Source organism: Marmota flaviventris, chromosome 8 (genome assembly GCF_047511675.1).
Source record: "Marmota flaviventris isolate mMarFla1 chromosome 8, mMarFla1.hap1, whole genome shotgun sequence".
NCBI lineage: Eukaryota > Metazoa > Chordata > Mammalia > Rodentia > Sciuridae > Marmota > Marmota flaviventris.
In genome coordinates, this window is record NC_092505.1 from 69,646,044 (window position 1) to 69,671,075 (window position 25,032).

The window sequence follows — 25,032 nt, forward strand, 5'->3', positions numbered from 1 at the left end:
ACTTGCCTTTCTGAATACATTCTTTCAATAAATAAGACCAATTAAGATTAAGACCACTCATCTCCTCAGCTTATACATTTTGTTTTTCTTTCCATTTCTTTTTTTTCTTTCTCTCCAATGAATAAATTATTGTTCCACATAAACATGATTTATCTATTCCAAAAAAGAGAAGCAAATCCAAGTATAAAGGACCTAACTTTAGAAGCTAGAGGTGGTGTCTTGAAAGGAAAGCAATGCATTGGTATGTGCATCTCTAACAAAAGAGTAGTTTTCTCTTTATTTCTCGCTGTCTTAACAATTCACCTGAGAACCATGTAACTCGAAATAAAACTTACTATTATCCTTCTTGATTTTGGAGTTTGATAGTCAACATGTAAAGATACAGTTAAATGACAATTGAGACAGAAGTCATTTGAAAGTTACTTTGCTTGTTATCTGGCACTTGGGCTGGGTTAGATAGAAACCTGGGATCTCTCCTTGAGACCACTTCACAGGACTAGCATGGACTTTATTACAACATGGAAGTCACAGGGGAGTTGTACTTCTTACACAGCAATTCAGGGTATGAAGGGTATGTGTTCCAAAACACTAAGGCAACATTGCAAATATTGTGACTTACAATGCTACAGAGTCTCTATAACTCCTCCTGTTAGTTATAAGCCACAGGGACTGGGGTCTGTATAAGGGTGTGAATACCAGAGATTGTGGCTCATTGGCAGGCTATCTTTAAAGACAGTGTAACACATAGGTTACACATAGGTGTATACCTCATCATTTGCTTACTCTTCAATCCCTGAAATATGTGTTTCCTTTCCTTTTTTTTTTTTTTTTTTTTTTTTTTTTGAAAGTGTGCTTTTAAATTTTTCCTTCAAAACTTGGCAATATCTTTATTTCTCCCAATCAGCTATGTAAAACCAATCCACCAACTTTTCCTGAAGCTGGCATTTCCTTCCGGATGTATCTGTCACCAGCACTGATTTTTCCTATCGCCCAAGCTCCAAGCCTGTTACTTGTTTTCTTTCTCATTTTTTGCTCTCCAATTATTGCAGCAGGTCAATTCTTCACTGTCTCGCCATCCATATAGGTCTTATATCCATATAGGTCTCTCATTACATTTTAGCTGTACTGTAACAGTGGTTTCCTAAATTATCTTTTTTGCTTCTCACCTTTCTTTGGTCCAATCCATCCTGTATAGTACCCAGACTAATTTTTCTAAAACATGACTTTATTGAATTATGTCCCTGCTTAAAAATGAACTCAAAACCTCTGCTTTCAAGGTGTCCTATGGCTGTGATCAGGCTCAACCTGCCTTGCCAGTTTTAGATCCCATTATTTTGATTCACAGACCTTCATTTCACCCCAGCTAAAATGATTGCCTTTCACCAAATATCCATTTTTTTCCCACAAATGAGTCATTTTCTACTTTCTGGAATACTCAAGTTCAACATCTTATGTTAAAAATTTTCCCATTCTTGAATTCTTGTAGCACTTTGGGACTCCCTCTTGCTTTCTTGCTTTCTATAATCTTTTAATTTTGTGTAATGGAAAGCAGAAACTAGGTCTTTGTACAAAATCTGCACTCAGTTACTAGCATTATTCTGCATAGGTCTTTTGGGCTGATAGGTTCAGGGATTTGTCCAAGGTCACAAAATATTATGGCAGAGATGGGTCACAACTCCAGATTCTGCATAAGTCTGCAAGTGGCCCTATTCTGATGCCTCAAATATTTTTTGGTAGGATGAATTCATTCTATTCACTCTCAAGTGGGTATATGTTATGCTCAACTTTTGTTTGAATTGTTTACTTCATCTTTTTTCAAATTATAATGCCAAGAATGCAAATGCTTAGTGATACAGTAAAAACAAAAGCATTTTCAAAAGCATATGATGCTGACAGAGAGGCCCAGGGCAATTTAGAAGTGATAGGCAATCTCACAATTATCTTGATTATTTTGAATTCCCATTGGTTCCTGCATTTCTGGGAGGCAGCATTTTTATTCCTCATTTTAAGAAGCAGCTTTGAGATGAATGTGCATTATTGCATTAACCTCCTCTTCCCTGATTTCAAAATTTACTGTTTTTCTCTGTTTAAATTAGAAATCCTTTTGACAGTACAACTCTTTGCATTCTATATCCCTGTACAGGCCAACTTTAGATAAGTACACATATTGTCTTTTACGAATCCTGCTTTGGAAAATACTTTATAAATTGAAAACACTGTGCCTATGGTTAGAGTGTCTATGGATAACCACCACATGAAAGTTTGTCTAAGGGAAAGTCCCATTGCCGCCATGCCCCAATTTTCCTATGTCTAAGGACAGGTGCTTTTCCTCTTTGCCCAGGTGGGCTGACCACTCACAGATATGCACAGCCCAGTGGACTCTCACGACATGGGCCTCTCCTGAAAACTGTGGAATCTTTTGCTCCTTTTCTTATTATTTCCTAATACCATTGACTATGTGGGTTTATAGAGATCTGGGCCCTTTCATTTTTTGCAAGTAGGGGCATAACATAATGTATTCAGGGTCACAACCAGAAGTCCCATTTTTCACATGTGAATATGTTTATTCTGGTTTGTTTAAAGGTTTATTTTTATTGAAAACATCATGGAATAAAGATGCTTCACATAGTTATTGTATTTGTATCCAGTGGCTGCTGGGATCTAGGATTTGTGGCAATTCATGTCAACTCCTACTGAAGTCCATTCATCCTTAACATTTGACCCTTTTACTATTTTTTGTTTTGTTTTGTATCTACAAAGGCCATTTCAGTTCAAATCCCAATTCTGACCCTGATTAGCTGTATAAATTTGAACAAGATATTTAGCCTCTCTGATGCTCAGTTTTCTAATTTATGAAACAGAGAAAGATGAACTCTTGTGAGCTATTGTGAGGGATAAAGTGTGTGCCAATTTTTGCTTTCGAAGTCACTTTCAGAAGTGAGAGAAAACATTCAACATTCAAAATATAATTAGAAACTGCAGAAAACCTAAAAAACATTGCATTTATCACTACAATAGCCTTTTCTGCTTGTGAGTGAATAACTGAACACACCTGGCGTCACCTCTGTGCTGCTGATGAATGAGAACCTGGTCATCAAATCTCTGCCAGGTCTGGATTCACAACCACCAAAAAGCTTGTATGCACCATGGGACATCTGCAACCTGGAACCACATGGCATTCTTCTAAATGAGCATGTACCAAAATTGGTTCTTCACTTCTTTGTTAATCAGTGGGAAGCATCTTGGCCAAGTTAGAAAAACAAATTTGGAGGCTAGCATTTATGAGGAAAATTTGTGACATTACTAAACACTGTGGGCTTGTTGTCCAACCTCTCACTAAAGTCTGTGTACTAGCCATTATTAAGAGCATGTTGTGTGTCAAGCATTGTATTAGAAATGTAAGAGCATGTAAGGTAGCAGTCTTTCACAGGATGTTTAGAATGCTCATCATTGTAAGCTTAAAGAGAACAGTCTTAACATACTGTGGGCTCCAACTAGAGATGGCCAAGGTCTTTGCTGACTCAGAAGTTTCCCAGAGGACTTTTAAACATTCCTGGCCTTTGGACAATATTATTTCATAATAATTAGGCTAATAGCTGGGCTTACCACCAGCTTTCACCCTTTCACTATGTCTCACAGTTTTCTCAATGTCATGTGTGCAATTCTTTCTTTCTCTCCATATTGGTACCCTTTCTTTGTAAAGATAAGAATTAACACACATAAAAAGCCCAGAAGAGCACTGGATATACAATAAGTACCCAATGATGTTAGCTGCTGCTGCTGCTGCTGTTATTGTTCTTTGTGTCATCATCCATTATCATCAATATGGGGGCAGATGAAAGGTATTCAGAGATAATTTGCAGATTAGTTTCACAAAACAGCTATATAAGATCTAAAGAACCATGGAAGTCAACCAATGTAATTTTGCCATTTCTGGCTGTATAAATTATAAGATTTAAATTACAGTTAATTCCTGGGTAAAAGGGGACATCCCCATATAGCCTACATTTGGCAATTTAGTTCAGTCTGAGAATCTTGAGTCTCAAAATTATTTGCATGAGTTTTCATAGTGTGACAGTCTAGTCACTTTATGGGTTACCTAAACCAGGCAAAAATGCAAAAGCCAATGGCATATTTTTTTCTTCAAGCATGAAAAGTCAATTCTGAGAAGTTGAAGTTTGAGATTCAAGTGTTAGTCCAACTGGGTTATCTTGACTCAGCAGCGTAAGTGATCAGAAGAATGCAATTGCTTTGTCAGCTCAAATTTGTTATTAGGTTTTTGCAACTCAGATCCATCTACTTTCTCCTAGCCCACTTGGCCAGTTCCCTAGGTTTTTTTCCTTCCTTCCTTCTTTCCCTCCCTATACACCTTCCTGCTTGTTCATTGAGGCTCTATTATGTTGTAGACCCTGTTCAAGGTGCTAGAGACCTGTGATCAAGCAGAATTTCTACCCTCATGAAACATTCTAGTGAGAGTAAAAGTTGAATATATAATATGATATACTATCAGAAAAGAATTATGTGTGACACCTCATTAGTGTTTGACATGTTTCCTTCTCCAGAAGAGTAAAGAATCCTGGAGAGGCTCCAAATACCCTAGGAGTTGGATTGCTTCCCTACACCTATAATGTGAACTAGTTTTGATTTCTTAGAGGCCCGTACCCTTTTCTGTACATTTGTTATATGTGCTTAAATTAGATGTGGTTTCCCAAAGCTGACTGAGATCTTTACTGCAGAAGAGCTCCTACAGGTCCTCGTGCCAACCACTCCCTCCTTCCTCAAGCAGCTAATGAGCATGACTAACCCTTCTTTCTTAACTTACAGGCTAATGCTGAGAGAGACTGTAGTCTGTATGAAGAGCCCTTGAATGAAGCAAATGCAAAACTAGATGAGGCAACTCAGGTGGCTGATGACTTGACTGCACAGAAGACAAAGCTACAGAGAGAGGTAAGTGAATGTGCTGCCTCACATGTGAGTAATCCTCACACCCACGAGACTCACGGAGGCACAATTGGGATGATAATTACCCACAGACTGGATGGGCATCCACAGACTCTAGTGGATGAATATAGCCTCTGCATTACCCCTGTCCACAGATACACTTCTGTCTGGAAAGGGTCACCTCTTTGGTGCTTCAGGAGGCTCTGCCCAGAAGAAAAGCACTGTGCCACTGACAAGCTCAAAGGGTCATAGGGGCTATCTACATTGTCTAGTAGGCATGAATTCTTTACAACTTCTGCATTGAATGGGCACTATTGCTAACTTTTAGTGAAGAACCTACATTAGTTTTACACTCAGTGAAAGTCAGAATCTGAACAATGGCCTACATAATTGGACTCCCATTATCTCTCTGGCCTCTTCTACTTGCTGCCTCTCTCCTTCTGCCTTAGCCACACTGAACTCTTTGCTTTGCCTTGAACACACCAGGTTCACTACCACCCTGGTGTCTAGGTCTAACAATTTCATCTGCCTGAAATACCTTGTTAATTCTGCAAAGTCTTGGAGATGAGGTTTAATCAAGTGGACATCTAGGGCAAGTCAGAATAGTCCCTTTGAGAAAGTGGCATTTGAGCACTGTCAACCTGTTTTCTACTTGTGCTTCTTTTTTCAGAATATTTGTTACACAAACTGTTTACTTGACCCAATTAGCTTATTCGTCTCTCTCTGTTTGATATAAACCCTAAGAGTGCATGATTCTTCATCTTGTTCATTGGTACATGCCTATCATCTAGAACATTGCCCGGCATGTACTGGTGCTCTGTATACATTTGATAAATTAGAAGTAGTAAAATGCCCTGTGCTTTATTCTTTACTATAAACCACTATTTATATACTTTCCCAATGTTTTTCATTTCATTTTCACTATATTGTAAGCTTTATTGTATCTTGCCTATTTAGTCATTTATAATGGCTGCTCCCCACCCTGTAAATAAACAGACAATAGTTTATTTAACGGACAATAGTTTATTTACCCTATCCCTGTAACTTGACTTTGCTATAAAGAGCATGTGGCTTCATGTTTGTCTGTAATTAGAATTATTTTTAGGAACATATTTTCAGAGATAGAATTCCTAAGTCAATGGAAATAAACAGTGTGTTATTGATTCTCAGAAGCACACACTATTAAATACAAAATGAAGGCCATTTGAGTTGTCTAACATTGTTCTGACACTGGACACCTCTTTTTCTATATGTTAACTCTAGGCTCAAGGTAAAATTAAAATGAGTTAGAAACTTGGAAATCTAGCCAAGGAAAGTGTTTTGGGTTCTAGCAAAGACACCAAATAGGACCCTTCTTAGATTGTCGGGAGGAAGTGTGACACTTGGTCTCTTTACAATCCCTCAGTTTGATCTTCTGTACCATTTAGTATGTCATGTGTGGACTCCACAGTCTAGAAACAAAGCCAGGGTATATTTGGATATCTGGGCCTGAAGAAAGTTCTGTACAAAAGTTGTTTTAATAGGCACTGACTGCTTCCTTCTAGTTATTGGCACTAATTTTCCACTCACTTTTTTGATGAGGAAATTGGTGGGTAAGTGAGTAAAATGAAAGTGGGTGTGAGATGTAATTCTACTTAGGATGCAGGACCTTTTTCTTCCTTTAATTCTTATCTTTACCTTTTGGCTTTTGTATAAATTAAATTTTAAGCATGTACTTACCCAAGCTCCCCGCTCTCCTTACAGGGTCCATTTCCAGACTTTTTAATATCTGCTGCTTTTCTGCTGTTATTACCAAAGTCTCTTTGTCATATGCTGTCCTCTTATACCCTGCTTCTAAAGGATACCAGTAGCACATATGATTGATTAAGCCGTGTTAAATATGTGCTTGTTCTGTAATATAAATGATTTGTTGGTCTCAACATCCCAATAGATTTCTTCAGAATCCTTTTAAATATGATGTTTCACTCAAAGATTCTTTAAAGTCTGGTATCCCCAGGGTCCTCAGTATCTTTGGTGGGGTCTATGAGGTTAATGTTATTTCATCTTAGCACTTAGATGCTATTTGCTTTTTAAATTCTTTTGCCACTATATTGCTAGTGCAAAAGCATTGACAATTAAATCTTCTCTAGCCTTATTACAAATCCAGCCTGTAACACCATACTGCACTATTAATTAATGTATTCATTAATATGTACTCGAAGTTTAAAAAGAATGGCCTTAATGAAGCAGTACAAATTAATTGTATTACATTTCAACTCAGAGTATATGTCTTTTTAATATTCTGTGTGACAAAACAAGTCTGCATTAAGAACTTCTGTTTCATATTGAAGTAAGATGTGTGCTTTAGTGTGAGCTGAGCTAGTGGTTTTATTCAGGGAATATTACTTTAACTTGAAAGAACAATTGACAAACTGTGCTTATTCAGGCTTACATATTTGGCAGATATTGTCTCAAAAAGGAACAAAGTAAGCCTGTCACTTTGAGAAAAACAACTGACAGTGTTTGTTGCCAATAATAAAATGGGAACTTTTAGATGAGAAGTAGATTTCAGAAAGCATGAGTATGATGTCATGAGCTTGAGTTCTTAAAGACTTCTTTGATGAGATCAGTGGTGATGTTAACCAATATGATTTTTTTTTTTGGATACTGTACATGATATTGTGATTTACGAAAAGAGATACTGTAGACCCTTTTTATCTGTGGGGAATTCATTCTAAGACCCCTAGTAGACATCTCACACCATACATATCCCTATGTATATTATGTTGTGTTTTTTTCCTACTTAATGACTAACAGGCAGGTGGCACATACATGGTACATATGGTGAACAAAGAGATGATTTGTGTCACTGGTGAGACAGAGTGGTACAGTGAGAAATTCCGTCACTGTACTCAGAATGGTGCACCATGGGAAACATGAATTGTTTATTTCTAGAATATTCCACATAGTGCTAACCAGAGTTGACCTTGGGTAACTAAACTCTCATCTCAGAAAGTAAATTCAAGGATAAAGAGGTGTGTGTGTGTGTTTAGTATTTGTTTCCTGACAGTAGACCTTAAATCCCTTAAAATCTCCAGAGTGTTAATAATGTCTTTTCTATGCTAATTAGGGGGCTAGGAGAAAGAGTTTGGGGGTTGTGGTGGTCACTAAATAGACCAAGGCATGATAAGAGGGTTGAAACTTTTATTCCCACCCCCAAACCCTGAGGAGGAGAGAAGTACTAAATGGTTGAGTTGATTACCAATGGCCAATTAAGTCAACCGTGCCTACACAATGTGGCTTCTATATAACCTAAAAGGACTAGGTTCCAGAATATCCTCATTGCTAAATATGTTCCTAAATGGCAGCTTTCCAGGAGAGGGCATGAGAACTCTGTTCCTTCCCACATACCTTGCCCTATGCATATCTTCCCTCTGGCTTTTCATCTGTATCTTTGGTAATACCCTTTATAATCCCAAATGTAAGTAATGTGCTTTCCTGATTTCTGTGAGCTGCTCTAGAAGATTAATTAAACCCAAGAAGAGGGTCATGGGAACCCTGATGCATTACCATTCAGTTACCCAAAGGTGCTTTATCACTGAGCCCCATCTCTAGCCATTTTTTATATTTTATTTAGTAACCAATAGGTTTTAATGTAACAGAGTAAAAATGTTCACTGATAGAGTTGGATTACATATTGAAATTAACCTTTAAGAAACTTTCGGGCTGGCGTTATAGCTCAGTAGTGGAATGCTTGCCTCACATATATGATGCACTGGGTTCAATCCTTAGCACTACATAAAAATAAATGAAATAAAGGCATTGTGTCCATCTACAATTAAAAATGTTTTTTTTACAAAAAAGAAGCTTTCATTTATTGGTTTCTGGTGTTGTGTCAAATGATGGTCACAATCACATATAGAGACTATGAAAATATATTTCCCTTTTGTAACTAGGTACTGTAGGAGGTTGATTTTCTTTATATACATCAAACTAAACAATATATTATAGTAGATATAATATAAAAGCAAATATGAGACTCTTGCTGTCTTAAACCAGGGAATTATTTATTTATATATATATATACATATATATATATATATATATATATATACACACACACACATACATACACACACACACATACACACACACATACATTGTGTATAATATACATATAAAACAATGTCAAAACAAAAATGTTTGCTGGGTTTTGGAAATAACAATTTTTCCTATTTTTTGTTTATATTAACATGTTAGCATGTTTTGTATTATTTTAAAATAATAATTTTTTTAGAAAATAATACTGTAGAAATGTTTTTTTTAACACTGTCATTCCTTTTTCAGAACACAGTTGCTTGAAAGTATTCACATAAAAGTTTTTAAGGATTGCTTTTTGACTAACTTAACATCCTGTACACATACTGCCACACAAAAGGCATTAAAACGGGATCAAGAACTATGATATATAAAACCCTCCTTTACTTATTTGTATAAAAATGCCATCCACACATCTAAATAAGTCTTAAAAGTTATCTGGAGGCTCTAAGTATTGTTTGCAAGGTAAAGAACTCTAATTTGGATTGCATAGATGATAAGAAAGCCAATATATAGATTACATTTTAAAAATAAGTACTTTTATATCGGGCAGAATATGCAATGAGAACTCTTAGAACCTAAAGCAGGGCACTTCAGTTGTTAAAATTAGGAGAGAAATGTTATTCTTTTGGTGATTCCAATCCCCCCACTAAATTTATCCCAAGCATTTTATTTCAGTCAGTTTTACAACATTTCTGTTTCTCCACAAGTAACTTCATAATTTTTACTTTAAAATGTCAAGTCATAAATTTTAAACTAAAAAGCAGCAGCAGTTCTTACTATACTCTGTAGTTTAAATGTGTCCCAGTGTAGAAGCATAATTTCAATTAATCTGCTGACACTAACTTTTATAAAACTTACAAATATTTAAAACAAGGGGAACAGATTTTAGATAGTCTAGATTTAAAAAGCAGTTGCCTAGAAAATGGAGCCTCCATAACAAAAATGGAAATGTTATTGTCTGCTCATTATATTTCATTTAGTAGCTATATAAGAAAACAAGCTAATACCAAATATTCTTATATTTCTAATGGACATCCACTTTGAAAATAAATCTTAATTTTAATATTGATTTAGTTTCAAATATTTTTCTAACTACCTAGCTCTAATTAAATTCTATATCAGGTCATATTTTATGACTATAAGAAGCTTGTACTGAGAACAATTATAAATATTTTAAAGAACTGGTATCCAAATCATTGGGCAAGCCATCTTAAAAACTTGAACATCTGCTAATTATCAACAGGTAATTGTTCTGAATTTTGAGGAACTTCAAAAGCCTCTTCTACTGATTTTCTTTCTTCATCCCACAAGTCTTACTGTTTTCAACCAAGAAAGATTTACAGGAATCAGAGCTTGTTATATAGAATTGCATTAGTAACAATATTCATACCTCAGAAGATACTCAGTTTCCTCCACTTTGCTTGTTTAAAACCAGGCAGGTCTGAAAAGGTGGTTGAGACATTACACTAAAGATTTTCCTGGGTGTCCAGAAGTTTCCCAACATTCTTTTAGGATAAATGGAGGGGAACAAAACAGGAAAGAGGATCTTATCAGTCATCATAAAATACAGGCTCTGTATTTCTGAATAGAATTTTTACTGTTCTGCTTCTACTTTGCAAGTTACTCACATGACAAATAAGCACCCAAGTACCCCCAGCCAGAACAAAAGTCATTGTCTTTACATTAAAGATCTCTAACTATCATCATTTTGTATCTCAGTTGACTGTAATTTCAGTTAATTTTTAAATAACTTTAGAACCAAGAAATGAAGTGCACCAAACAACACTTATGTAAAAGTGAACAAATTTTAAATATGGGCTAAAAATGACTATTATAGTGAGCTTGATTTAGAAAAATTAAAATTCTAAGTAAATGGGAAATTTCATAGTGGGGTTTCATGAAAATTTTTCTCTGTATACAACAGAATCATTAATAGAGTAGTGAGTCTTATTTGGAATGATCAAACAAAAAATAGAAAAATCACACTTTTCCTGTTTAAAAAAAAAAAAAGTTACACATTATATTCTGTAGGGGTAACTATTGTTCATGAAGAAATAAAGAAGTGATTGCTCTGTTGCACACCCAGGAACATCAGGGAATCTGAGCTCAGAGTGTTGTAAGAAGATCTAATGATTTTCTTCCTCTCCATCTTCACCATTTTGTTTCCTCTTCTTCACCCCAAAATATTCTTCTTCATCTTCTTCCTCCTCTTCTCTATCTTCAACATAGTCATCATCATCATCTTCCTGAATTTCTCCTTTTGATTCTCCTTTTTAGAGTGTGGTGCTTCATTATTTTCCTGATCAAATCCATTTAAGTGTATGATTTGCTGCTGCAATGCACACATATTTTCTCTGTAATCTTCTCTGACAGTTAAGAAACTCAAGACCTTTCAAATGTTAAAAATTTAAAAAGTTCCAGTGCACTGAGATTTTGATTTTGTTTCCACTCAGATTGAGGTAGGTAAAATTTGGATATTTCTCTGCCAGTACTTCCAAGTCTTCAAAAATTATGTTGTCAGTAAGTTTTAATTTTCTGTTTGTTTAAGGTGGGAAAGTGTGCCATGAATTTAGTTCTATGTTAGCTAGACTCAGAAATTTTAGAAATTTAAAAGTATCATTCAGACCTTCAATTTCTACATGAACACAGGCATTATCAAGGACTAAATGTGAAAACATTTTAATAACCAAAGCAGGTTGTGAAAATAAATGCTCTCAAATAAGCATTCTCTACCTGAGAATTCATTCTAAGTATATTTATATAAAATTTGTATTTAAAGAGAATGAATAGTCCTTGTTTCCTATAGTCATTGAAATAATTTGAAAATTCTTGAGAAATTTATTATGCATTTATTTTTTCATTGTTTTGATTTTTATTTCCTATTTTAATAATATAAAATATATAATTTATACAGGGGAAAATAAAATTTAACTTTTATTTGCTTGTTTTTAATTTGAACTTAAATTTACTTTTAATTATAAAAACAAAAATTGCACACATTTATTTGGATACCATGTGCTATTTTAATATATGTATGTGTTGTGTAACATATCTACTCAAATATTTTTCATTTCTTTATGAAAATACTCAAAATCCTTTCTTCTAAGTTTTTGAAATATATAGTACATTATTGTTATCTATAGTCATTTTATGTACCTCTTACTCCTATCTAACTATAATTTAGTACCCATTGAACAAACTATCCCCACGTCTTCTTCCTCCCCACTCTCTGCAGCCTCTGGTAACTAACATTCTACTCTCAACTTATGATTTCTGGGGGGGGGGGGGGGGTTTAGGTGATTTTTTTGTTGTGTTTTGGTTTTTTGTACTAGGGATGAAACCCATGGCTTCACCCTGATGGACAAGCGTTCTACCATTGAGTTACATCCCCAACTCCAGTCCTGTACTCTCAACTTTTACTAGATAAACTTTTTTATTTTCCACATAAGAGTGCTGCAATAAATGTGTGAATGCAAATGTCTCTTCAACATACTGATTTCATTTTCTTTGGCTAGATACCAATTGTAGAATGCCTGGATCATTATGATAGTTCTATTTCTAATTTTTTGAGGAGCCCCCATACTATTTTCCATAATTGTTGGACTAATTTACATTTTCCCCAGTAAATACGTGATTTTCTTTTTTTGCATCCTCACCAGCACTTGTTAACTTTAAGTCTTTTTGATAATAATCATTTTTACTAGGGTAAGGTAACACGTCATAGTTTTGATTTACATTTTTCTGGTAATGATGTTGAACGTTTTTTCACAAACCCATTGCCATTTGTATATCCTCTTTTGAGAAATCTTTAGGTTTATTGCCCAATTTTTTAACCAGGATATTTGATATTTTGCTATTGAGTTTTTTTTGTCATTCAACAGGTATCAGTTTTTATAATATTGACTTTTCTCCTGTATCTCTGTCAATGAATTTTACACACATACACACACACACACACCACAAAGTAAAAAAAGGGCATGAATAATTATTATTTTTTCTCATTTCTTTTAGCTGTCAATACTACTGATTCTGAAGCTTGTTTAAGAGATGAAAACAGTTTTAGTGTATATTTTCTTTATCTTATGCTACAGCTTATTCTGTTCATGATCGTATTTATTTTTATGTCTTTTTAAATTTGTTCTAAATAGTAATACATGACAGTAGAATGCATTTTGACACATCATGCATAAATGGAGTATTTTATCCCTCTTCTGGTTGTACATGATGTAGAATTATACCAGTCGTATAGTCATATATGTACATAGGGTAATAATGTCAGATTCATTCTACTGTCCTTCCTACTCGCATACCCCTCCCCTCCCTTCATTCCCTTCTACCTAATCCAAAATGACTCTATTCTTCCTTAGCCCCTTCCCACTTACTATAAATTAGCATCCACATATCTGAGAAAACATTTGACGTTTTCTTTTAAGGATTGGATTATTTTGCTTAGCATGATATTCTCCAGCTCCATCCATTTATTGACAAATGCCACAATTTCATTCTGCTTTAAGGCTGAGTAATATTCCCTTGTGTATATATACCACATTTTCTTTATCCTTTCATTTGTTGAAGGACACATAGGTTGATTCCATAGTTTAGCTATTGTGAGTTGAGCAGCTATAAAAATTCATGTGGCTGTATCATTGTAGGCCCAAATCTTTACCATGTCATCCTAGGATCTGACTTCCTTAATAAGACTCCTAAAGCACAAAAAGTAAAATCAAAAATTAATAAATGGGATGCATTCAAACTAAAAAGCTTCTTCTCAGCAAAGAAAACAATTAAGAACTTGAACAGAGAGCCTACAGAATGGAAGAAAATCTTTACCACACACACCTCAGAGCATTAATCTCCAGGATATATAAAGAATTCAAAAAACTGAACACCAAAAAAACAAATAACTCATCAATAAATGGGCTAAGGAACTGAACAGACACTTCACGGAAGAAGAAATGCAATTGATCAACAAACATGAAAAAATGTTCAACATCTCTAGCAATTAGAGAAATGCAAATCAAAACTACTCTAAGATTTTGTCTCACTCCAGTTATAATGGCAATCATCAAGAATACAAACAACAATAAATGTTGGTGAGAATGTGGGGAAAAAGGTACTCTTATACATTGCTGGTGGGACTGCAAATTAGTGCAACCATTATGAAAAGTGGTATAAATATTCCTCAGTAAACTTGGAATGGAACCACCATTTGACCCAGCTATCCCACTCCTCAGTTTATACCCAAAGGATTTAAAATCAGCAAACAGTGACACTATTAAGTTTTTGAGTTCCTTAAATCCTTGTAATAAGCCTAAGGCCTGGACCTAATTCCATCTTCTTTCCTCATGTAGGAGACATCTCTGTCTAAACTGCTTGGAGTTCAAGGAAAGATGACATAAATAACTCCTTCCTGTCTTTTTCAATGCTTCTTCTTTTTTTTTTTTTTTTTTTTTTTTTTTTTAATGATTATACTAAAACCAGGAATTTTGGTCTTTCACTAGGCCTATATAACTCTTGTGAAAGTAGTTTGGTATGTGAATAGCTGTTCAAATTGCTGTTTTAAGTTTCTCTGCTATCATTTTAATATATTACGTAGTATTATGAAATAATCTCTTTGAGGTCTTCAATAATGTTTAAGCAGATAAAGAAATATCAAAAGGTCTGGGAACTGCTATTTTAGTCAGCTTTTTCCACTGCTGTGACTATAGGACCCAATCTGAACAATTTTAAAGGAGAAAAAGTTTATTTGGAGGCTATGGTTTCTGAGGTCTCAATCCATAGACAGCCAGGTCCATTCCTTGGGGCTTAAGGTGAGGCTGAACCTCATGATGGAAGAGTATGGAGGAGGGAAGCAGTTCACATGGTGATCAGAGAGCAGAGAAAGAATCTACTCTCCAGATACAAATATTTACCACAAAGCCACGTCCCCAGTGCTCACCTCTTCCAGATACGATCACTTAATCACATCAGAGGATTAATTCATTGATTGGGTTAATGCTCTCACAACCTAATCATTTCTTTTCTAAACTTTCTTACATTGTCTTACTTGTGAGCTTTTGGAGGATGCTTCACATACAAACCATAACAACTGCTGCTTTAATGTTGAGAGCTTTAGAACTTGATAGAGCTTTAGAACTTGATCCTTCCTTTAATGATGAGAGCTTTAGAACTTGATAGTAGCAAGGGGGAAGTACAAAAACAAAAACAGGGACCTTTTATTGTTGTATTCATTGTACTATAAGAATAATTAGTTTTTACATGTTTTGCCTCAGCTTTTAATACCATTCCTAATAATCATTGTAGTTCTACCCTGTGATGATAAAATAAATCAAGCAAAGAGCTAGAATGTGTTAGAATTTCCCCCTCTCATGGTCACATTTGTTACCATTAAATGACTCTTATTCATTTAGCAATTCAATCTACAAAATACATTCACATCAGTTTTCAATATCAATTCTTTATTCCACCATTCTCTATCATAGGTTGAATCTGAAATGTCTCCCATAGGCCCATGGGTTAAAAGATTGGTCCCCAGCTTGACACCATTGGGATGTGATAAAAACATTAAGTATAATCTATTGGGAGGTCTTGAGGTCCTTGGGGCCACGCCCTTTTAGGGGATTGTCAGATCTTAGTACCTTTCTCCTCTTCTCTTTCACTTTCCAGCCATGAAATAAGCAATTTTGCTGTGCCACATGATCCCGCCGTGATTCGCTGCCTCCCTGAAAGCAATAGACCAACTAATGATGGGCTGAATTCTCTAAAATTGTAAACCAAAATAAATATTTTCCCTGCATAAGTTGATTGTCTCAGGTACTTTTCATAGTAACAGAAAGCTGATTAATACATTAGCTTAATTTACAAATGAAGCAAAAATAAAATTACCTAAAAAATTATATATCCATAAATTGGGAGAGCCACATATAATAAATAAGGGAGTATGACAGAAGAAAGAGATAGTGATATTCTTATGGGAAGAACTTCATTTGAATCTATGATATTTGTCTCATGTTTAAGTGAGTTTCCCTGTTTCTTCCTTTACAAAATGAATAATATAATACTTTCATTACCAAGAAGTTGTGAGAATTAACCTAGATAACATGCATAAAGTACCTAGAGCATAGAAAGATTTTCAATAATAGTAGCTATTATCTGTTATTGACTCATACTAGTAAGACGTCAGTTCTGTTTTTAGGGTTCTCGTGTGTCCTTAGCAGATTTATTGCCATGGTTTTGATGATAATAGAATGCTTAGAGTCTTCCTAAATATCAAACAACTGTGGGTAGAAGTCATTTTGAGTGTCCTTAAAAATCAATAAGCCAATTAGATGTGACAATCTCTTCTTATTTTGTGAAATCTTTCTGTATTGTGTTCCTAAAGAGACTGGAAGAAAAGGGGGCTCTCATAAGCCAATTTACCAGGGAAAAGAGCACTTTTACTCAGTAAATTAAAGAACTGAGAGGGCAGCTAGAGTAGGAGATCAGGGTAACATACTTATTATTTCCTAACATTAATTGTGTTTTTAAGAAATTTTGTTCAAACACTTGTAATCCTAGCAGCTCAGAAGGCTGAGGCAGGGGGATCAAGGGTTCAAAGCCAGCATCAGCAACTTAGCAAGACCCTGTCTCTAAATAAAATATTAAAAATGGCTGGGGATACAGCTCAGTGGTAGAGCACCTCTGGGTTCTTACATACTCCACCCCCCAAAGAAAGATGAAGAGAAAGTGCTATAGATGTAATGGGGGAAAAAAAACACATATTGGACCTTGTAAGTACTAGGAAGTGATCAAAATCACTTCTATAGTTTACCAAATTTAGAATAAGCAATGTATATGCTTCCATTTTGCATTGTTAACTGAACAGAATGTCAGTCAGTCTCTATGAATTTGATTCTGAATTGCTCACTGAAAAGCATATAATTACACAGAAAAGTAGAATGGAAAAAAGTGGAGATGAGTTACCTAAATATTATTTTACTTTGAGTTGTAGAAAGTAGTCATTTTTTTTCCTATGGAATAAATAATGTTAGCAGGTGAGCCAAAGGAAAATTACTCTTTAGGGTGAAAGCAGAGTGAAAAGATGAAAGATGAATTTTTTAAGTTCAGGTGTTTCAGGCTAATTATTAGTTTATGTTCAAGTATCTTTTTACTATGACCCACAGTACCTCACTTATACATGATCTCACTAAAAGGCGCACACACACACACACGGCCCGCTTGTGCAAGAAGGATTCCCACTGGTCTCTTCTCAAGAAAATTTTCACTCTAACTTCACTGAGCCTGAGATGGCTGTGGTCTTACAAGCTCTGAGATGCCCTCTCGGGAGCTTTATTTGTTTCACCCCTGTGATCAAAATAGCTAACAAGCAACATGGAAGAGGAAAAATTTATTTTGGCTCATGGTTTTAGAAGTTCAGTCCATGATTAGTGGGCTCCAAGGTAGAAATATCATGGAGGTAGAACATAGTAGAGGAAAGCTGCTCAGCCCATAGCAGCTGGGGAAGCAAAGAGATTGACAAAGAAGCTAGGGACAAGATATAGCCCCAAAGGGCATGCTTCCAAAGACTACTTTCTCCAGCCACACCCACTTGCCTACAGTTAAGAAACTGGCAAAGAATCAGAACAGGCATTCCTTTAAGGAAGAAAAGCAAAGGGCAAACAAGTTTGTGAAAACATGCTAGGCATATCACCTCATAGTTCATTCAAATTATTAATTCATCAAATGGATTGATTCACTGATGAGGTCAAAGCTCTCATAATCCATCATTACCTAAAAACCCCACTTCAGAACCTTGATGCATGGATGATCAAGCTTCTAGCACATGGACTTTATGGAGGACATTCTACATACAAACCATAACAATTATTGTACAATATTGTTCTCTCATTCTATTTCATTTCTATATCACATATAAGTTTTTTATTTATTTTAATTAGGTATATATGACAGCAGAATACATTTTGATTAATTGTATACAATTTCAGCACAATTTTTCATTTCTCTGGTTGTACACCTTGTAGCATCGCACCATATGTGCAGTCATACATGTACCTAGGGTAATGATGTTCATCTCATTCTATCATTTTTCCTGCCCTATTCCCCCTTCCTTTTGCCCAGTTAAAATTCTACCATCCTTCTCTTGCCTCCTTCTTCCCCATTATGGATCAGCATCCACTTATCAGAGAAAAAATTCAGCCTTTGGTTTTGGGGGGATTGGCTTACTTTGCTTAGCATGTTATTCTTCAACCCCATCCATTTACCTGCAAATGTCATAATTTTATTCTCTTTTAATACTGAGTAAGATTCCATTGTGTATATATACTACAGTTTATTTATACATTCATCTATTGAGTGGCATCTAGGTTGGTTCCACAGTTTAGCTATTATGAATTGAGCTGCTATAAACATTGATGTGGCTGCAGTATTATAGTATGCTGATTTTAAGTCCTTTGGGTACAGAAAGAAGAGTGGGTTAACTTGTTTCAAATGATGGTTCCATTTCTTTCCTTTGAATCTCCATGTCTTCCTCTATCCCAATAAATCTTACATTTTGTCTTTTGATGCTATCCCATAATTCTTGGATGTTCTGTTCATAGTTTCTTATCATCCTCACTGAGTGGTCAACTTTATTTTCAAAATTGTACATTTTGTCTTCATTGTGTAATGATCTGTCTTCCAAGTGACCTAGTCTGTTGGTGATGCTTTCTATTGAGTTTTTTAATTTGGTTTATTTTTTACTTATTTTCAAGAATTTATGATTTTTTTCAGAATCTTTATATATTGAAGTAATCTTTTGCTACCTGTATTTACTCCTTTATCTCTTTGTTGGTGTGATCAATGGTTGCCTGTATTTGTTCCCTTATCTCTTTGTTGGTGTGATCAATGGTTACCTGTATTTGTTCTCTTATCTCTTTGTTGGAGAGATCAATTTTTGCCTGTATTTGATCACTTAGGGCATTCTTTTTATTTTGCAGATCATTTTAATTATGTAAATTCTGAACTCCTTCTCTGACATTTCATCAATTGCTCTGTCCATGGATTCATTATTGTAGTATCTTGGTTTGTTTGGGGCACTTTCTTCCCTTGTTTTTTCATGTTGTCTATGTGTCTTCCTTTCTTGCAGTGTGGATCTGAGATATTACAGTTTCTTCCCTATATTCTTGTAGTACCCATGTAGATTGTCTGTCCCTCACCTTGATGTTGGGCTTCAAGACCCTGCTGGTGTCCTTCAGTGTATGCTACTGCAACTAAAGATGGTGGCAGCAATAGCTTAGGTAACTCAAGATAATAGTGGAGGTGCCCCAAGATATATGCAATGTCTTACAGAGATAGGGCTGAAAGAGTGGGCCTTACAATTTCTTTGGGCTGCCTATTTGGACATTAAGCTGTCTCCAGGCATTGTCTGTTCTCCCTAGATGGAGGCTACTGTGTGGGGAAGGCTATGTCCCAAGATGTAGGTGGGCTAGGCCTAGGCTCCAGGTGAGGCTGCAGGTCTGTGGGGGCCTGGGCCTGGGCCCTGGCCCTGGCCCTGTCTGCAGGTAATTAGGAGCCATTCTGGGCCTCTAAGTTTTTAAATTACTACCACTGTTTTTACATCAGACGCTTTTCTAGATACTTCTATCATGTTATCTTATGTTTTGTATCAGTTTTATTAAGCAGGTAGAATTCATTATACATGAAGAAACAACCGCTGTAAGAAGATAACTTGATGAAGGTCACAGAGCTAGAGATGCAATGTGAAGGAATTTGCATAGTGAGATGTCTTGATTTACATTTTAGAAAATCTTTCTGGCTGCCTTCACAGGGGCTTCCTATTGGTCTACAAAGCCACCTTGATTGAGCTCCAGTCTCCTCTTGTGAACTTACCTCACACATCTGCTTCCTTCATTAATCTCCTCCAGTTCCCCTGGCTTTCTGTCTGCCTCTTAAATAAGCCTTTATAATTCATACCTTAGAATTGTTTTAACTGCTATTTCCATTGCTGTTCCCTCCCCAGAGTTCTTTGAGGAAGGATGAGAAGACAAATATTATATATCATGTTGGGTTTTTTAGAACTACTAGAATGTCTATTAATAAGTTTACATGATGACTTTTGTGTATTCCCTTATTCTTTTTTTGGTTCCTTAAGGCAAAGACTTTGTCTTTATCTCCTTTACTTCTATAATACTAATGCCTAAAATGGGTACTCAAAAATACATGTTAAAGAAGAAGAGAAATAATTTTAATCCAAGTTTACCTTATTCCAAATCCTGTGTCCTGCTCAGTCTCAACTTGTATCAAGGCTCCTCATTCACTGCCCAAGGATGCCTGTCTGGCTGAGGGTGCCATTAAATAAGCTTTGTGCTCAGAGCTGCAGTTGCCTAAGATGATTCTGCTTTTAATTTGTGAAATGGACCCATGAAGATTGGTCAAGTCTCTGTTCTTCCTACTATATGAGGTCACCTCCCAGGAATAATGCTGATTGGTTGGCTAGACCACAATTTAATGACAGAAATTTTCATTAAACTCAGCAGGAGCTACTACTATACTATACAGATAGTTATCTAAATTTAAACATATATTAATCAAAATGAAATTAAAGACTCAGTTTTGACAACTCATGTTCTGGGCACAGTCTCAGTGTTCAACAGCTACATGTGGCTATTCATTATCATCTTAGACAATGTATACATAGAATATTTTGATTACTACAGAAAGCCTTGTTGGAGAGCATGATTTTAAAGTGATGAGAGGTGAAGTTTTCAGAGGTTTACAGGTGAGATTAAAGATGTTTCCTAATCCACTGAATAAAAAGGCTAGTCTGAAACACAGTGGTTCCTTGTGATTCAAACAGGATCTGAGTCTCACATATCAGTTAAAACAAATCTTAGTGCCTAAATAATAATGAACTTCTCCTTGCTATCTTTTTGTTCTCCACTACTTCTAGGACTCCAAGCCTGTCCATCACTGAAGCCCACATACTTGGATTGCCATTTCCCTAAATGGAACTCTTTCCTGTCTTAATGGAAAATTAGTTACTCCCTATCCTTTCTCTTCTTGTCCCAAATTTCACCCCTGATATTATCTTGTGAGGTTGAAGTTCTGCTTGAATTGTGGCAGGTTGTTATTAACTTTATCTTTAAAAAAATTTATGTCACCTCCAAGAATTTCCTTGTTAATGATGGTGTGCCATTTTTAAAACATGTGTCCCTTCTAAATAGTTCCCTGGCCCATTTGCTGTCAACTAGGCATGACTATGACCTTATGTGAGGAAGAACCAGAGGTCAAGGCTGAGCTTCACTGGACCCTACCCAAAGGCAATACTAAAGTGGTGCAGTGGATAAAGAATTATGAACATGATGTCATCCAGAGAACTGAAGAGTTGGAGGATGCTAGGTGAGTAGTGCAGGATTATCCTTCACTTGGGGCTGATCACACATAGGAGTCTGAGAATAATGACTGTATCTTCAAGATCTCATGGTGTATTTAGCAAATCTTTGCAGCATGCATGAGCAAGCCCAAGACCAGAGCAAAATCATCACTAGTGGCAAGAAGCACATACTCTAGGAGGTTAAAAAGTATTGTTAAAGTGGAAGAGACTATAAAGAAGTCCAGGAGAAGAAAGAAGCCCCTTTGTAGGGGTACAAGTGAAATCTTTATTGAAGATATATCTTCAAACTATGGTCTGAAAACTGGGATATCACTTAAAATACTACATTTTATTTGGAACACCTGAATAATTGAGTATGTGTGTATATAAATATACATATTCATTCATCATAGTTGTGTCTCTGGTGTATAACTTATAGACTAACAAGTGCAGCTCTGTGAAAATGGACAGAGATATTTAGAAACATATTAGCATCTATCAGCCTGCTTTATGGGACAGAGGTTGCTTTGAAAAGAAGTCATCCCCAGGCTACACCTAAGGTTAGAATATCAATTTCATAGCCAATGCCATGAAGAGGTTTTAAAAGTTTCTCTCAGGAGCTATAGAAATTTGGAGACTAGCTAAATGAAGACCCAGTACCAGGGTACAGTACTGAAAATATTTGCTTAGTGGTTGAGAGACTGTATATTTGAGAGAAAGCATCAAACTAACCTCAGCTTATAATCATTAAGGGTTTACTGAAAAGGATGTGTCCCTGGCCTGGTAACTTGGCAGAAATCCAGTGCAGATCAATACATTTCTTTTTAACTTCAACCAGAAATGATGTTTTTTGCGGTCTTCACCTAAATCGTTGAGCCTCATTACTGTGTAGTTGTGGAACAACTGCTGTGTTCTGTCCCAGAAGGAGTACCAAGTGATCCATCTCTGTATCTGCAGTAACTTAAAAAGGGTTTTGAAATGACAGATACTAAAAATACCTGTGGTAGGTGTTTTACAAAAACTCTGGACCCCAGAAAAATGGGGCTTTGAACTGTAATGCTTCCTTACATCAAATCTGTCATTTGCTTCTAAAGTAAGTGTTTTTTCTTCTAATAATTGAAGATTTCAAGTTGAAGTTCCTGTCATCCTGTTTAATGGTTTCTTTAATGTGTGATGGTTAATCTGGATTGTCAATTTGATTGGATTATGAGTTTCTAGGATTAATACTTCGGGATGTGTCCACAAAAGACACATCCATAGATAATTAGCATGTGGGGCAGCAAACTGAGAAGAGACCCCCATCTAATCTGAATATGAGCATCACAGTCCAATAGATTTGAGCCCCAGTTGGAACAAAAAGCCCAAGCAGGAGGAATCTGAGGCAGATGTAAGCTCTATTCTTAGTGGGTGTGTTGATTGCTGCTGCCGTTATCTGAGAGTATTGGACTCCAGCTCCTTCTCTCTTTTGGTCTGGACTCTGAACATTGATTCTCCAAGGAGTTCCTGGGCCTTTAGTCTTGGACTTGGGCTGCATCATTGGCCCTTTTATCTGAGGCTACAGCTTCTTGGACTGAGCAATTATTGGTTCCTCTGGTTCTTTGGTGTGCAGCCAGAGGTATGTGGGATAATCCAGCTTCTGGTGATGAAGCCAATCTAATAAATTCCCCTTTTTATAATCATACATATAAATATTCTCTTGGTTCTGTTCCTCTAGAGAAAACTTACTAATCTACACATATAGTATACAATGGCAAAGGGAAGACATTCCCATTCCAAAACAGAGGAAATGGGAGCATAAAAAGGGAGGGGGGCCAAACCAAGACAAAAAATTAGGCAGGGCAAATATTAAGTTCATTAACTCCATGTTCAGCATTGAAGGCATGTGGTAGGGAGATGTGGGCCCAAAAGGGCTTGGGCAGCCCTACTCCTATGGCCTTGTTGGTTGCAACCCACATGGCCTCTCTCCTGACCTGACTCTGTCCACAGACTGCAGATATTTTTGGCAGGTGGTCCACAGTCCTCATATTTCTTACTTCTTCAAGTCTCCATTGCAGTGTTGGTTTCATTGTCACAACTTCATGCATCACCCTCTCGGGTTACCCACAGGAATTCTGACTCTGCTACTCTTTGCCTAAAATACCATGCCTTCCTTTGAAATCTCAGTGGAATCCTTCATGAGCTCTTAACTTCAGCATCCTGCATTCCTGCAGAAACAGCACCACATGGAAGATGCCAAGGTCTGCTGCCAGCTTAAGTAGTAGCTGGGCCTTTTTGAACCCTGGCTGCAGTAGCCTCTTAGTGCCTGAGCAGCTAAGTGTGCCCCCTCAAAATCTCATATATTAGGCAATGTGGCAATGTTCAGAGGTGAAAAGATTGGGTTATGAGAGTTTTAACCTCCTCAATGGAATAATCCATTTGAAGGATTAATGATTTGAATGGATTACTGGTTTGTAATGATAAGCAGGTGGGTGTGGCTGACAGGGGCCATGTCCTTGGACTATATCTTGTCCTTGGTTCCTCCTGCATTCTATGACTTTCTGCTTCCTGAATGTCATGAGCTGAGCAACCTTTTTCTGCCACACCCTCCTCCATTATGTTCTGTCTCACCTCAGGCCCAGAACAATGCACTCAGCCAGACATGGATTGGACCTCTGAAACTGTGAACCTAAAATAAACTTTTCTCCCATGTAAGTTTTTCTTTTTCTTATAGTCACAGCAATTAATAGTTGCCAAACTAGGTGGGTAGAAAAGAAGGAAAGAATATAGACTGCTTTATGACCACATGAATTTGTTTGAACTAGTTTTGTAGGATGTGACAACTAAAGGAAAAGAATAGGCAACATGGTAATATTTGAAGATCCTTTTGATTTAACAATTATTTGAATGCCAAATATATCCCTAAATATATCTAAATCCCCTAGAGGTAGGCAACTACAAATATATTTAGGATCCTATGTTTTTCAGTTTGGAAATTTGAAGATCTGCCTGATTTGCTTTCAGGATGGGGTTCACATGAGTTAGATTAGCAGAATCAAGCTCACCTAAGCCCAATTACTATTTTGCCTTTAAAAAAAAAAAAAATTGGAGTTCAATATTCAAGAATAAGAATTTGGTTTCTTACTCTCACATTTATTTACCTATGCTAAGCAACTAAGTAGGTGCTCATGGTTAGCAAGTTAAACAGCTAAATAGGTAGCTTTTATTAAATATAATATAAAATTATCAGTAATATAAGGGTGACCTTTTTTTTTTTATTTGCCCTGGAATTCCCCAGTTTTACCATTGAAAATCTCATTTCCTGAGTCCCTCAGCATTGTGGATCACCCAAAGTACACTCCTGTTTTCTGGGTACTAATCAAGTATTTCTAAAGTAGTCACAATGAATGTAATTATTTTATAAGACTCCTGTTTTAGGTTGGATAAAGTATCAGAATATCCTCTTAGGAAGAATAAACAGAAAGTGAAGTGACATGGTCAGAAATCCAGTGAGCAAAGAGTTGTTGCTTGAGCACAGAGCCTTCTTGAATGCTGAGCAGAGACTGGTTTTGTAGGATTCCACCCAAAAAAGACGGGGGGGGGGGAGCTTTATTACCACACTGCTCTATTGAGCTCTGTGATGTTTAATTTTGGTTCTTAACTTGGTAGGAATGAGCGATGACTAG

General features: G+C 36.2%; 1 protein-coding gene across 1 annotated transcript in view; it reads left to right on the top strand.

Annotated features, from left to right (window-relative positions):
* Myh15 (myosin heavy chain 15) overlaps window positions 1–25,032 on the top strand; it is a 163,143-nt gene that overhangs the window by 107,775 nt on the left and 30,336 nt on the right. The window contains 3 exon segments of the mRNA XM_071614911.1: window positions 4,825–4,947; window positions 6,205–6,211; window positions 21,249–21,396. Of these exon segments, the coding sequence (XP_071471012.1) occupies window positions 4,825–4,947; window positions 6,205–6,211; window positions 21,249–21,396 (278 nt within the window).